Source organism: Mycothermus thermophilus (genome assembly GCF_041956435.1).
Source record: "Mycothermus thermophilus strain CBS 625.91 unplaced genomic scaffold VTJ04scaffold_6, whole genome shotgun sequence".
NCBI lineage: Eukaryota > Fungi > Ascomycota > Sordariomycetes > Sordariales > Chaetomiaceae > Mycothermus > Mycothermus thermophilus.
Genome location: NW_027191432.1, coordinates 2,607,384 through 2,618,731, shown reverse-complemented (window position 1 = coordinate 2,618,731; position 11,348 = coordinate 2,607,384). Strand labels below are relative to the sequence as shown.

General features: G+C 53.7%; 4 protein-coding genes and 1 non-coding gene across 5 annotated transcripts; 3 read left to right on the top strand and 2 right to left on the bottom strand.

Moving 5' to 3' along the window:
* Positions 1–155: 155 nt before the first annotated feature.
* VTJ04DRAFT_9350 (uncharacterized protein) lies at positions 156–1,323 on the top strand (the record flags this gene model as incomplete). Its single annotated transcript, XM_069367888.1, has 2 exons — positions 156–362; positions 475–1,323. 2 exons carry the CDS (start codon positions 156–158, stop codon positions 1,321–1,323), a joined length of 1,056 nt encoding a protein of 351 aa, XP_069216171.1.
* Positions 1,324–1,981: 658 nt separating this feature from the next.
* On the top strand, positions 1,982–3,151 carry VTJ04DRAFT_9349 (uncharacterized protein; the record flags this gene model as incomplete). The annotated part of the gene is made up of 1 exon (XM_069367886.1): positions 1,982–3,151. One exon carries the CDS (start codon positions 1,982–1,984, stop codon positions 3,149–3,151), a length of 1,170 nt encoding a protein of 389 aa, XP_069216170.1.
* Positions 3,152–4,944: 1,793 nt separating this feature from the next.
* On the bottom strand, positions 4,945–5,231 carry VTJ04DRAFT_9348 (uncharacterized protein; the record flags this gene model as incomplete). Its single annotated transcript, XM_069367885.1, has 2 exons — positions 4,945–4,991; positions 5,054–5,231. 2 exons carry the CDS (start codon positions 5,229–5,231, stop codon positions 4,945–4,947), a joined length of 225 nt encoding a protein of 74 aa, XP_069216169.1.
* Positions 5,232–6,649: 1,418 nt separating this feature from the next.
* VTJ04DRAFT_t121 lies at positions 6,650–6,721 on the top strand. The gene has a single exon. It is a non-coding gene; the product is annotated as a tRNA-Gln (tRNA).
* Positions 6,722–7,135: 414 nt separating this feature from the next.
* VTJ04DRAFT_9347 (uncharacterized protein) lies at positions 7,136–8,203 on the bottom strand (the record flags this gene model as incomplete). The annotated part of the gene is made up of 2 exons (XM_069367884.1): positions 7,136–7,847; positions 7,920–8,203. The coding sequence occupies 2 exons, from the start codon at positions 8,201–8,203 to the stop codon at positions 7,136–7,138; spliced, it is 996 nt and encodes a 331-aa protein (XP_069216168.1).
* Between the last annotated feature and the right edge of the window lie 3,145 nt (positions 8,204–11,348).

Here is an 11,348-nt window from a genome sequence, read left to right as displayed (position 1 = left end):
GATACAGTCTTTCCACACAGACCCCGCTAAGGTTTGTCTGTGTCATCGGCACAAAGACTTCAGAAAATTGCCCGGGACACACATCACCCCTGGAGGGTTGACATATACATCAAAACAGACTATAGCACACTAGTCCAGCAGCAACCCTCAGCATCATGTCCAACGCTCCTCCGGCTGCCGCCACTGAGGCGGTGCTGGTCAAGTCAGTCGAAATGCCTGACGATGCTCAAAAAGTGGAGGAACTGGACTTCAACAAGTTCAAGAGCCGGCCGATCACCGCCGACGATCTCCTGCAGGGGATGAAGCACATGGGCTTTCAGGCCTCGGCCATGTGCGAGGCAATCCGCATCATCAATGACATGGTACGACTAGCCAACAGTGTGCCCTAGATCTTGACCATCTCGAGAACCCTTCACCAGAACTCGCCTGCCTCTCCCCATGTCACCCGAGCTCTCAAACTGACATGCCTTCCAGAGAGCCTGGCGAGATCCAGAAACCGGGGATCGCACCACCATTTTCCTCGGTTACACCTCCAACCTCATCTCGTCCGGCCTGCGCGGCGTGCTGCGCTACCTAGTCCAACACAAACATGTCTCTGCCATCGTCACCACCGCCGGCGGTGTTGAGGAGGACTTCATCAAATGCCTTGGCGACACGTACATGTCATCTTTCTCCGCCGATGGCGCCGACCTGCGCTCCAAAGGCCTCAACCGCATCGGTAATCTCGTCGTGCCAAACTCCAACTACTGCGCCTTTGAGGACTGGGTGGTGCCCATCCTTGACAAGATGCTGGAAGAACAAGAAGCCAGCCGCGGAACCGACGACGAAATCCACTGGACTCCGTCCAAGGTCATCCACCGCCTGGGCAAGGAAATCAATGACGAGCGTTCCGTGTATTATTGGGCCTACAAGAACGACATACCCGTCTTCTGCCCAGCACTCACTGACGGCAGTCTGGGGGATATGCTTTACTTCCACACTTTCCGCGCCTCTCCGAAACAGCTTCGTGTCGATATTGTGGAGGACATTCGCAAGATCAACACCATCGCCGTCCGCGCCAAGCGGGCGGGCATGATCATTCTAGGCGGTGGAGTTGTCAAGCATCACATTGCCAACGCTTGCTTGATGCGAAACGGGGCCGAGTCGGCTGTGTACATCAACACGGCCCAGGAGTTTGATGGCAGCGACGCCGGGGCTCGACCGGATGAGGCGGTTTCGTGGGGAAAGATCAAGATTGGTGCTGATGCGGTCAAGGTGTACCTTGAGGCTACAGCGTGCTTCCCGTTCATTGTAGCAAATACCTTTGCTAAAGACGATCAATAGACCACATTGCCATGCTGAGACTATGTGGGTTCTTCTATCGACACATGATAGTGTACGGTGCATGTGAACTTTGGAGTACCAATTCCCTCGCCTTCCCAGATATCTGACGTAGTGAAACACCCAGGCATTTTCCGAGCCATCTTGCTTCTTGGTGGTTTGTGCTAGGTGAAAGATTCGCTACGGTGGCATTCGGCTATGCCATCTCGACATCATCGTCATCATCCAGGCATGCAATCGGCAAGGTTGCCGTTACATCATCATCGGAATTCCCATACCAGTTGATGTTCTATGTTCCCTTAGGCTACTCTTGACCACAAGCTCTCCCTCGAGAATACCGAAAGCATAGCACTACCCAAGGTTGGTTTGTTTACTTCCCCTGAGTTGCCGCGGGCGTTGGTGAGCCAGACGACCGTCAGGAGAATCGCCAAGACACATTCTTGGGGTCACGTGCATTCCCCGCAATTCCGACAGCTACGGGAAGGTTCATCCAAAGGCCGACGCTATGCGACGTCACCTCACTGCTTCCTCGGTCCAAGTGTGCAACCTCCACTGCCAATCTCCAACTCCAAAAGCTCCCGACAGACCTCAATCCAGCATCTTGAGGTCAGCTTCCACAGCCCAATTCCTTTCATGGATTGATCGGGAACCATAAGCCACCATGGCGAGGTTCACGCTGCTCTCCCGCCGGCTTCTCGGTGCTGGCATCCGGCCGTCGCCCTGCATCCGTGCGGCAACGAGAACCTTCGCGACGGCAACGTCCTCCTCATCTTCAGCTTCTCAGCAGCGTCCCCCATCAGATTACCGCATCAAATTGGTAGAGGTCGGCCCGCGAGACGGTCTGCAAAATGAGAAACTTGCCATTCCGCTCAACGTCAAGTTCGACCTGATCGAGCGGCTCGCAAAAGCAGGCATGACCACCATCGAAGCCGGCGCCTTCGTCTCTCCGAAATGGGTTCCCCAGATGGAGGGTTCCTCCGAAATCCTCGAGCACCTTCTCCAACACCCCTCGTCCTCTCCGAAACCACTCACCTACGCCTTTCTCGTCCCCAACCAGAAAGGCCTCGAATCCGCCTACTCGGTCCTCTCCCGGCACCCTGACTCCTTCACGCCCGACCCGCTGCCCCCAACCAAAGACAAGCCCGCCATCGAGCTCGCCGTCTTCGCTGCCGCGACCGAGTCCTTCTCCCGCGCCAACCTCAACTGCGACATCGACACCTCTCTCGTCCGTTTCCGCGAGGTCATCCAAGCAGCCAAGGAACCGTCCAACAACTCCCCGCCCCTCCGCGTGCGCGCGTACATCTCGGTCGTTCTCGGCTGTCCGTTCGAGGGGCACGATGTCGACCCCCACCAGGTCGCGCGTATCGCCACCTCCTTGCTCGAGGCGGGCGCCGACGAGATTTCGCTGGGCGATACCACCGGCATGGGCACCGCGCCGCGCACGCAGGAGCTGCTGCGTTGTCTGGCCAGCGCGGGAGTGAGAGCAGAGGATCTGGCGATGCACTTCCACGACACGTACGGACAGGCGTTGGTCAACACCGCAGTGGCACTGGAGCATGGGATCCGGACCTTTGATTGCAGCGTTGGCGGGCTGGGCGGGTGTCCTTACTCGCCGGGCGCGACGGGGAATGTGGCCTCGGAGGATATGGTGTACTTCATGGAGACGTTGGGAATGGATACGGGTGTCGATTTGGATGCGCTGGTGGATGTTGGGGAGTGGATTTCCCAGGAAATTGGGAGGTCGTATGGGAGTGTGGTTGGCAGGGCGGTATTGGGGGCCAGGCAACGAGCTGCGAAAGCTGCTGCTCAGAAGGGGGATCCGCAGAGTTAACACGGGGACGGATCTTTTTGGCTGAAGAAGGAGTTGGTGCATGGCTATCTGGCGTTTTCTGTTCGGGTTATCTTGTCCAGGGAGAGGCAGAGCGAGGGCTTCCTTGAGCTTGTTGCTCACGTGGTATATATGTTGAGCATTTAGATAACAAGTGATGACTTTGTTCTATGCATTGATCTGGATATTATGACCTCGTGGTTCCGAACCAACCAACATGTTGACCATGTGTCCGGTAGACCCGTTCACGGGAGGTGACAAGTTGCAAGGATTAAGATGGCTTCTCGAGAGTCATGAATACATGCAGCATCTGTAACGTGGACCGGGGAAAGAAAGCAATGACAAAAAAAGAGCCAGCGCTATAAACCAGACGCGCCAGATGGGAATCGAACCCATAGCGTCCGCATCCCAAGGTCGAGTTGCCCCAACCGTGAGCGCAGGCCCAAGCAGCGAACCACTTGGCCAGACGCGTTGGTTTGTGAAATGTCCTCAGAAGTGTTGACAGTCGGTGCCCAAAGGCGGGCTTATAAACTCCCTGTGGTCGGTTGCTTTGTTGCGGGCATGTGGTCCAAGCTTCTGGTGCTTCGTGGTGAGCCGTTTCAGAGGGCCCGCTGCTCATGGCCCGTTCGAAGAAGAGAAGACGGCCAGCAGGCCGAAGACTAATCGCAGACATGTGGAAGAATGTGCCCTTCTTGACTCCAAGTGTGGCCAGCGCCTTCTGAATACAACCTGCGTCTCTCAGCCCCGATTCCTGACGCAATCCTGCCGATGTTGGGGGCTCGGAAAATGTGGCGTTTCATGATGCCGGCGCTGCTTGTTTACATCCCATCTCTGGCCCTCTGAAATGGTCGACAACATCCACTCGAAGGTTTTGCTGGCGTGATTGGCGTTGACACTTTAGCTGTTGTTGAGTTGGCGTATCCCTCTTCCAAGAAACTACCAGCTGTGACTTCGCGTTCTGCCCACAGGTTCTTGTTGGATCTCCATTCATACCTGTCGACTCTCTCGAGGGCACACAGGACAGAATGAATCAGTGACTGTGGTATTGCTCTCGTTCGCGGCGGCTAGTATTTGGATGATGATCTTACGGCAGTTATCTGCCACGTACAGTCTCTTGGAGGTAAGGTGGCTTTGTGTAATGTACACATAGGAATGCTGATCTGTTATCAGTTCCCGGTCCTTGACATAATCTATAAGTCAAGTCCTCGAGTCCTCACCATTGCTTGAAGCTTTTTCATGTTTGTTACCACCAAACCGCATCTCAGAACGCTTCGCATCATTCGGGGCCATATCAGCAGCGACCGTCAGCTTGTCAGTAGACTCAACAAACCTCACCTTTCCTGAATTCATCACCACCATCACCAACATAACAACCATGTGTCACAAACACGTCAGGAAATGGGTCTGTGGCTGCCAGTGGAAGGAGAGCACCGTCAGGGATTGCGAGCACAAGGGCACGGAGCAGTGCAAGGGTATCGAAAAGGTGTTGCGCGCCACATTCTCCATGAAGTGCAAGGACTGTCGGCCTCTCGAGCCTCTTCCCCACTGAGAGGTAGAGAGCTTTGCGTACAGAGTACTTGGTTGTCCCGCAGAAACGGGACATGGTAGCCCGTAGTATTATCAGAGATTTTGTAGTCTTCGAAGGGTTGGTTAATAGCTTGCTGAACTGAACTTGGTTTTGCTTCATGCGGCTGCTCTGAGTGAAACTGCGACATGATATTCGTACAGGTGGTGTTTGCCTTTGTTATTGTTAAAGACGGTGAGGAAAAGTAGCAGATGCAGTTCTAACATCCAGATTATGTCATAGTTTGGACACTGCCGGTACCAGGACCAACGCCCAGGGCTGAAGCATATGTTCCTGATTTCGACGTTTCGTGGAGCCAGAAACTCGGAGAAAACACGCACATCCTGCAAGCATCATGCATTTCCCCCCTGCATCCCGTGTCGGCTCGCCAACGGCTTCTGCAGCATCCCGCAGCATGGTTTGTTCCGAGGCCACACCGCCGCCAGCCGCCCGCCATGACCCGGCATCATGCATGGCTACAAGCAATCCAGGACCGGCACCTGCTGCATCAAACTGCATGTGGCTTCCCGGCTACCTGCAACCATGGCTTGAGTGAGTTACATGGAGCCAGGGGCCGCGATATGACCGTTCATCCGTCAAGCGTTTAATACCATGTGTGCTATATCCGGATGCTCGGGCAATGTTCTCGTACTCCGTACATCTGTTTGATGCCACACATAGTTGACGACATGAACGTTGAGGTCCGGAAGCCAGTCTGTCTCGGGACGGCCGTGCTCCGATCTCGTTCGGTCCTTGGATATCACTCTGACCATCTATATATGCCGTATTTGTTCGACATGGCAACCATCAAAACCTTCAGAAACGAGTGGAAACGAGCACTATGCTTCCCGGAAACATCTCCACGAGAGCTTCAAACGGAGAGAAACACCATCGAAATTTCATCTGAAAAGTGCTCAAACACCAAAACCGTCACCGATCTCGCCTCGGGATCACAAGCTTCTCATACTGGTTCAGAAAATGCGCCCCAACCACCAATCTCACCGCGAGACGACAACTCGGAACCCTTCAGCATCTTCACCCTCTGCCATAAAGCCTTCCTGTTTCTCGCAGCCTCCTTCGCGGCCCTCTTCAGATCGGTTTCACCCTTCGGGTCAGGCCGGCGCTCTCCTTCATGTACGACTTGGACGTGTTGTTCGTCCTAGTTCAGTTGATGGGGGACATTGCATATAGTGGTGGCAATCTTGATGCCGGAGTTTATGGGGAATAGAGCAGACGGGACAGGGCGACAGCTGGGCCATTTTCAGTTTGCCGGCTGCCTTTGTGGAGGCGCATGCAGTTATCGCTTGAGAGGACCTATGTCATGGGCATAGAAACAGTACCAGTTCCTCGTTTGTGAGTCGCGGCTTGATGATCATCTCAGTGGGCTAGCACTCCCAACACGCCGTGACCCAGGAAGGACTTCCGGCAGATCGTGGCCACGCTAGCCATGGACTCTTTCAAGAGATACATCTAGGGGCAGCGACCCTCACACCTAACATTCACTTTCCCGTACGTCATCATCTACACATCGAACTCACACTGCCAGCTGACCTCCTGCGGAACTCTCTTACCGAACACAAGCATCCACCGATTGAGCAGAAACAGCAGAAGCAGGAAACAATCTCGCCTGATGACTTTTCGCTATAGTCTAAGAATCCTAGTGACAACTGTTTTGTATAACGTGTCCCTAAAGGCGGTTGCAGACGCCCGCAACATATATATAGGGTGGAGGAAGGGCTAGCTTTGTCCTGATGGATATGATTATGTAATAGAGTTCACTGGGTAACGGAAGTCAGCTTGATGTGAGTGAGTGGCAAAGTATCTGAGGACGATGGCTCTGTTGTGTGCAAAGGGTGGCGGGTGTAGCATGAAGGAGGTGGTTTCGGGTGTGAGATTGATAAAGTACAAGTTTCCACCTGCCAACAACCAATTGGGACGGTTCTATAGTGTAGCGGTTATCACTCCGGATTCTGATTCCGGCAACCCCGGTTCGATTCCGGGTAGGACCTTCACTTTTGCCCACATTTTGTTTTTTCCTATTCTTTTTCTACTTGACCATGTTGACCATGGCCGTGGCGGGCAGGTGCTTCGGAGGATATCTTATGCAATGATTGTTTGCAATGTTATTTGGTTGACTCGGGAACACCTTTGGGTGGAGGTCGCACATACCGCCGGTCCAGGAACGCCCACCTCGTGCAGCCGCACCACAAACCCTTGTTACACAGGATGATTTTTGGAGCCCATTAACTATCATTCCCAAAGATCCAAAGGAACACAACCGCTTTGCGAATTGCCAGTTATCATTAATTCATTACTCGAGGGCCTAGCGTCATTACCTAGTTTTCGAGTTGCAGTTAGGGTTCTTTGAATCAAGATTATGAATCCTTAACTGCATCTCGTGAGAAGACTTGGGTTCTTAGATCCTAGCTCCTATTATTGCGTCCATCGCCCCCCTCCACCTCCAATTCATTAATCCCCTGAACACCCTCTTCATATCTCGGAGGCGGTTCCTGGTCCAAATCATATGCTGGTGGTGGATCAGACATCTCGTTATCCTGCACCGAGGCCGCCCTTCCGCTCGTCTCCTCACGCGGCGGTAACGTCCCCTCTTGACCCAGGTGACTAACCCCGCGAATCAATGCCATGCACTGTGACACCAACCAAAGCTCCGGAAGAAAGCTCAAGAACAGGTAAAACAGCCAGAAACCTTCTACCGGCCCAAAATATAGGCCCAGTTCCCCGAACGAAGTCAAGAGAGCCGGCACGAGACGCACGTATATGATGATCAGACACACGATGGACCTGGTGTAAAGAAGCCGCGACTTCTCCTTGGTGACCTCGTCTTCACAATACTCGGGGTCTTCAACAACGTCGCGTCGGGCGCGACGACGACCGCGCCTCACGTACTTCCTCTTCCAGAGTTTCCGAAGGCGCATCGCAACGACAAAGGTGATGAAGCTCACGCCGACTAAGATGCCATGGGCAGCCTGTGTGACTAGGGTCGGAGTTATCGGGCCGTTCGCTGATCGCGAGACTGCTACCGCGACTCCAGCCACGTAGAGGAGAAATGCAGCCCAATTGATGAGATACAGTCCGAGGAACACGCGTTGGTGGAGTCCTGGTACGTGTTTACGCCTGAATTTTGAGAAATCACATGAATGTTAGTTCCACCGACCAAGAAACGGACACTGCGGAGGACAAATGTACGCTTGCCGGAGAAACCCCAACGGCATCAGTGGGAGAAAGAAGACGCCCAGAGTCTCAAAAACATGCGCGGCTATCACTGTGTGCACATTGTCGCTATCGAACGCGATCGGGATGATGAGCGCAGCGCCAATGACGCGGGCGAGGGAGAACAGGCCCAGTCCGAACCAACCGATGCGGCGAGCATACAAGGAATGCGCTGCAAAGACCGAAGTGATGAGAAAGAGCACTAGTTGGGGGATTGCAAGATATCCACGGCCAATGTTTGTGTATGTTTCGTGCGACATGATAGGCAGCCTTCGCCCGATAGGTGTCTTTCACGTGTATTCTTATAAGGAGATGGCGACGTTGAGGTATTAACGCCGCTGCTATGGGGGAGCAGCGGTAGGCGTAGGCGTAAAGCGATTTGGCGACATGAAGGTGGTGGGAAAGGAGTAGCGGCATGAAGAAAGGAAAAATCCGGCGGTTGGGATTGAACGAGAGTTAAAAGATCACGACACCCATGTCAGTCCACACAACCCTAAGTTGTAGGTGTCCTGCGCATCCAATTGATACGAGGCGGAGAGTTACATTTTGCCCTTGTGCACCTGCCAACAGCCAGGCCCCAGGGGAAAGTGCAAACAGCGCGGGGATCGCTTCTTCCCGAAAGTAACATCACCACCTATAGAACTTCATTTCTGGTGTGGCGGTGCAGACATTCCTTTGGCTTTCCAACGGCACGATGATGTCATCGCTAGAAGTTGCGTCTCGCTCCTGAAGTAACATGCAGGAACATCCGGAGTGCAGAGCCGTGGATTCCGAGGATGAGTTGCGTTGTGCGATGAACATGTCAGGCTTCTTGTTTTGGACCTAAGTACCGATCAAGAAACTGACTTGATCGGTCCCTAACAATAAGTAATAGGTGTCAAATTGTGTGACACGCCAGAGACGCTGTATAAGGTGCACTGACTCGGGCAGCACCAACGGATTCGTTTTTGCTGTCTCAGATTGCAAAACGGCCTCACTTCTGTTGTGTGGGAATCATCATAGCTATACGCCGCAGCACGCGCGCGTAACGGAGCTTGTTGCTCGGATTTTCCGGTTAAGGCTATCCTAGGTTCAGACACGTTTACGGGGGAAGAATAGGCACCTAACCCATCGCGATCATCAGGCTCCGGTGTTATGGCGGTCTCCTTGACTTGTTTACCCACCTTCGGATTGAGTCTCGGTCAAGGTTCCCAATGCAAGATTCCTCGGCCATTGAACCTTTTCGAGTTCAACTTCAACATGGCCCTCGCCGCAAAGGCCTCTTAGAGACTTGCGTTTCAAAAGGCACTACTACTAAGCTTGTCCGCCCATCAAGGTTCCACGCAGGGCCGCCATCTGGAACACACTCGCGGTGTGGGGGCCAGAATCGTACGCGGTGGGGCGTGTGTCAATGAAGCAATCTTGCGCGCACATAAGCTCTAGGGACCCTGGAGTGCGATATCTTGAGCAGGTAAGTCCAGCCTAGCGCGCATCGTTAAGCGCAAGACCTTGCTAGCTCTTCCAGGTAGCAATGGAAAAAAAATAGTCCGATGCTGGCAGCGGCTAAGAACCTCGAGAAGTGAGACGGAACATACCACGCAGAGTGGCGTGATAACGATGTTGGCCAATGGTACAGGGGCAATAGATACGGTTTCCAGAATCTCGCTGACAGGCCTCTCGTCAACTAAATCTGTCCATACATGGCAGTTGCGGGTGGCGATGGACAAGGGCAGTTTCCCGTCGTCCAGGATCATGCAAGGGGTTGTTTACGAGGCGGGGGGATCAAGATCTCCATGCAAGTATCAAGAGCGCCAGCGCCTAGTGCCGCCACATTGTGAATCCGTCAAAAGCTGAGTTAGATAGATGGCTTGATGTGATCCTTTGGCAACCCGAAGCTGCATCCCCGCTGTACAGGGCTGCATTGTCATATTTGGGCTGTCCCACGGAACTCGAGAAACGTTGATTCCTCCCGAGGTGAATGATACCTGACATATGCAGTGATGCTAGCGTGCCTCCCCATCAACGCCTTCTGGGGCGCAAGAATCACAGAGGGCTCGTGCTTTGCGGTATAGTGGACGCGGACTTTCGGGCAAGCCGCAGCAACGTCAAGTTGGTGTGGAGTCGGCTGGTGCAACAGAACCCGCCGAATATCATCGGGAAGGGAGCTTCTTTGCCTGGAGTATGCGGGGTTACGCTAGTCAAAGAATCCCATGACGCGGGAAATGCATCGCTGACCTCAACAAGCTCACAAGCTTCTTGAAGGTGTGTGACAAAAGATTCCCTGTTGCTGTGCCACGCACCTTCATCGTGGCCCGCAGAGCCGGGTAGCCAAATCAGCAAAAATGTTTCGTAGGCACCGGGGAATGTATGTACAGTACATAGTACCTACATAGGTGTATGAAATAGCGGGGATTGGGAAGAGTGCAACCGGAGAACAGCTTGCTGTGCGAGCGGGCAGAGGTTCCGGTTCTTGGATTGTTGGGTTCAGGTCTGTCGGAGTGTTGGTGTGTGACAGCTGCATGGAAGGCGCCTTGGCCTTCTGGAAGCTCTCCCTGGCCAACCACTAGCGCAGCCCTGCCCGTGTCTGCCGCAGGTACCGACGCCACTGACGCGGCGGCAAGGGCCGGTTATTGACCCCAGCTGTTCAAGGATGTCTGCAGGTGGTCAGCTGTTCAGATGCAGCTGGGCCCTGTTGGACTGTCCATTCCTGGACAGATGAAAGGGGTGTTCTGCGGCCGCATCTCCCAGCTGGATTGTTGTCTCTTCAGATTGCGAAGGAATATGTTGGGACACATTGAGTTCTTATCAGGAGATACCACAACGTATGCACACTACGTGGCGACCGACCGGTTGGAAATCGATTTGTTCCCGCCATGCGGATGGTCCCCAGTCCATGGGGCGTTGATTTGATCCCTGTACGGAGTAGTGCAGCCTAGTAAGTTTACCGTTTCAAAATTGATTCTTCAGCCCTTTGTTGTTCTTTTCCTTTGCTTTTTTTGCGGCCTTCCCGAACGTTCTGTCCGGGGAAAAAGCAAAACTCGATCGCGCCAAATGCAAAGAGCTATGTACGCTAGCCTGCTGGGTTGCGACGGATCAATCTTGCATGGGACGGAGACTTCACACCAGAGAGGCGGGGCGTTTCTGTTGAGCGCATCACCTGGGTTTTTCCCACCATCACTCCTTGCTTGGGTTAGAGAGACGTATCGCCTGATGCTTGACGTGCCCAAGCTTTCTTGCTGGACGGGATTGTATGTATGTGCCTGACTGTCAGTGAGATTTTGTGAGCCCATATGTGTCTGCCACCAGGCCTCTCGCAAAGTCCGATGGGGGAGTCCCCAATGCACAGGTGACTGGGATGTAGTGCCTTGCGATGCAACGCGCGCTAAAGGATATGGCATTAGCGCCCGATACCACCATGTCAAGAAA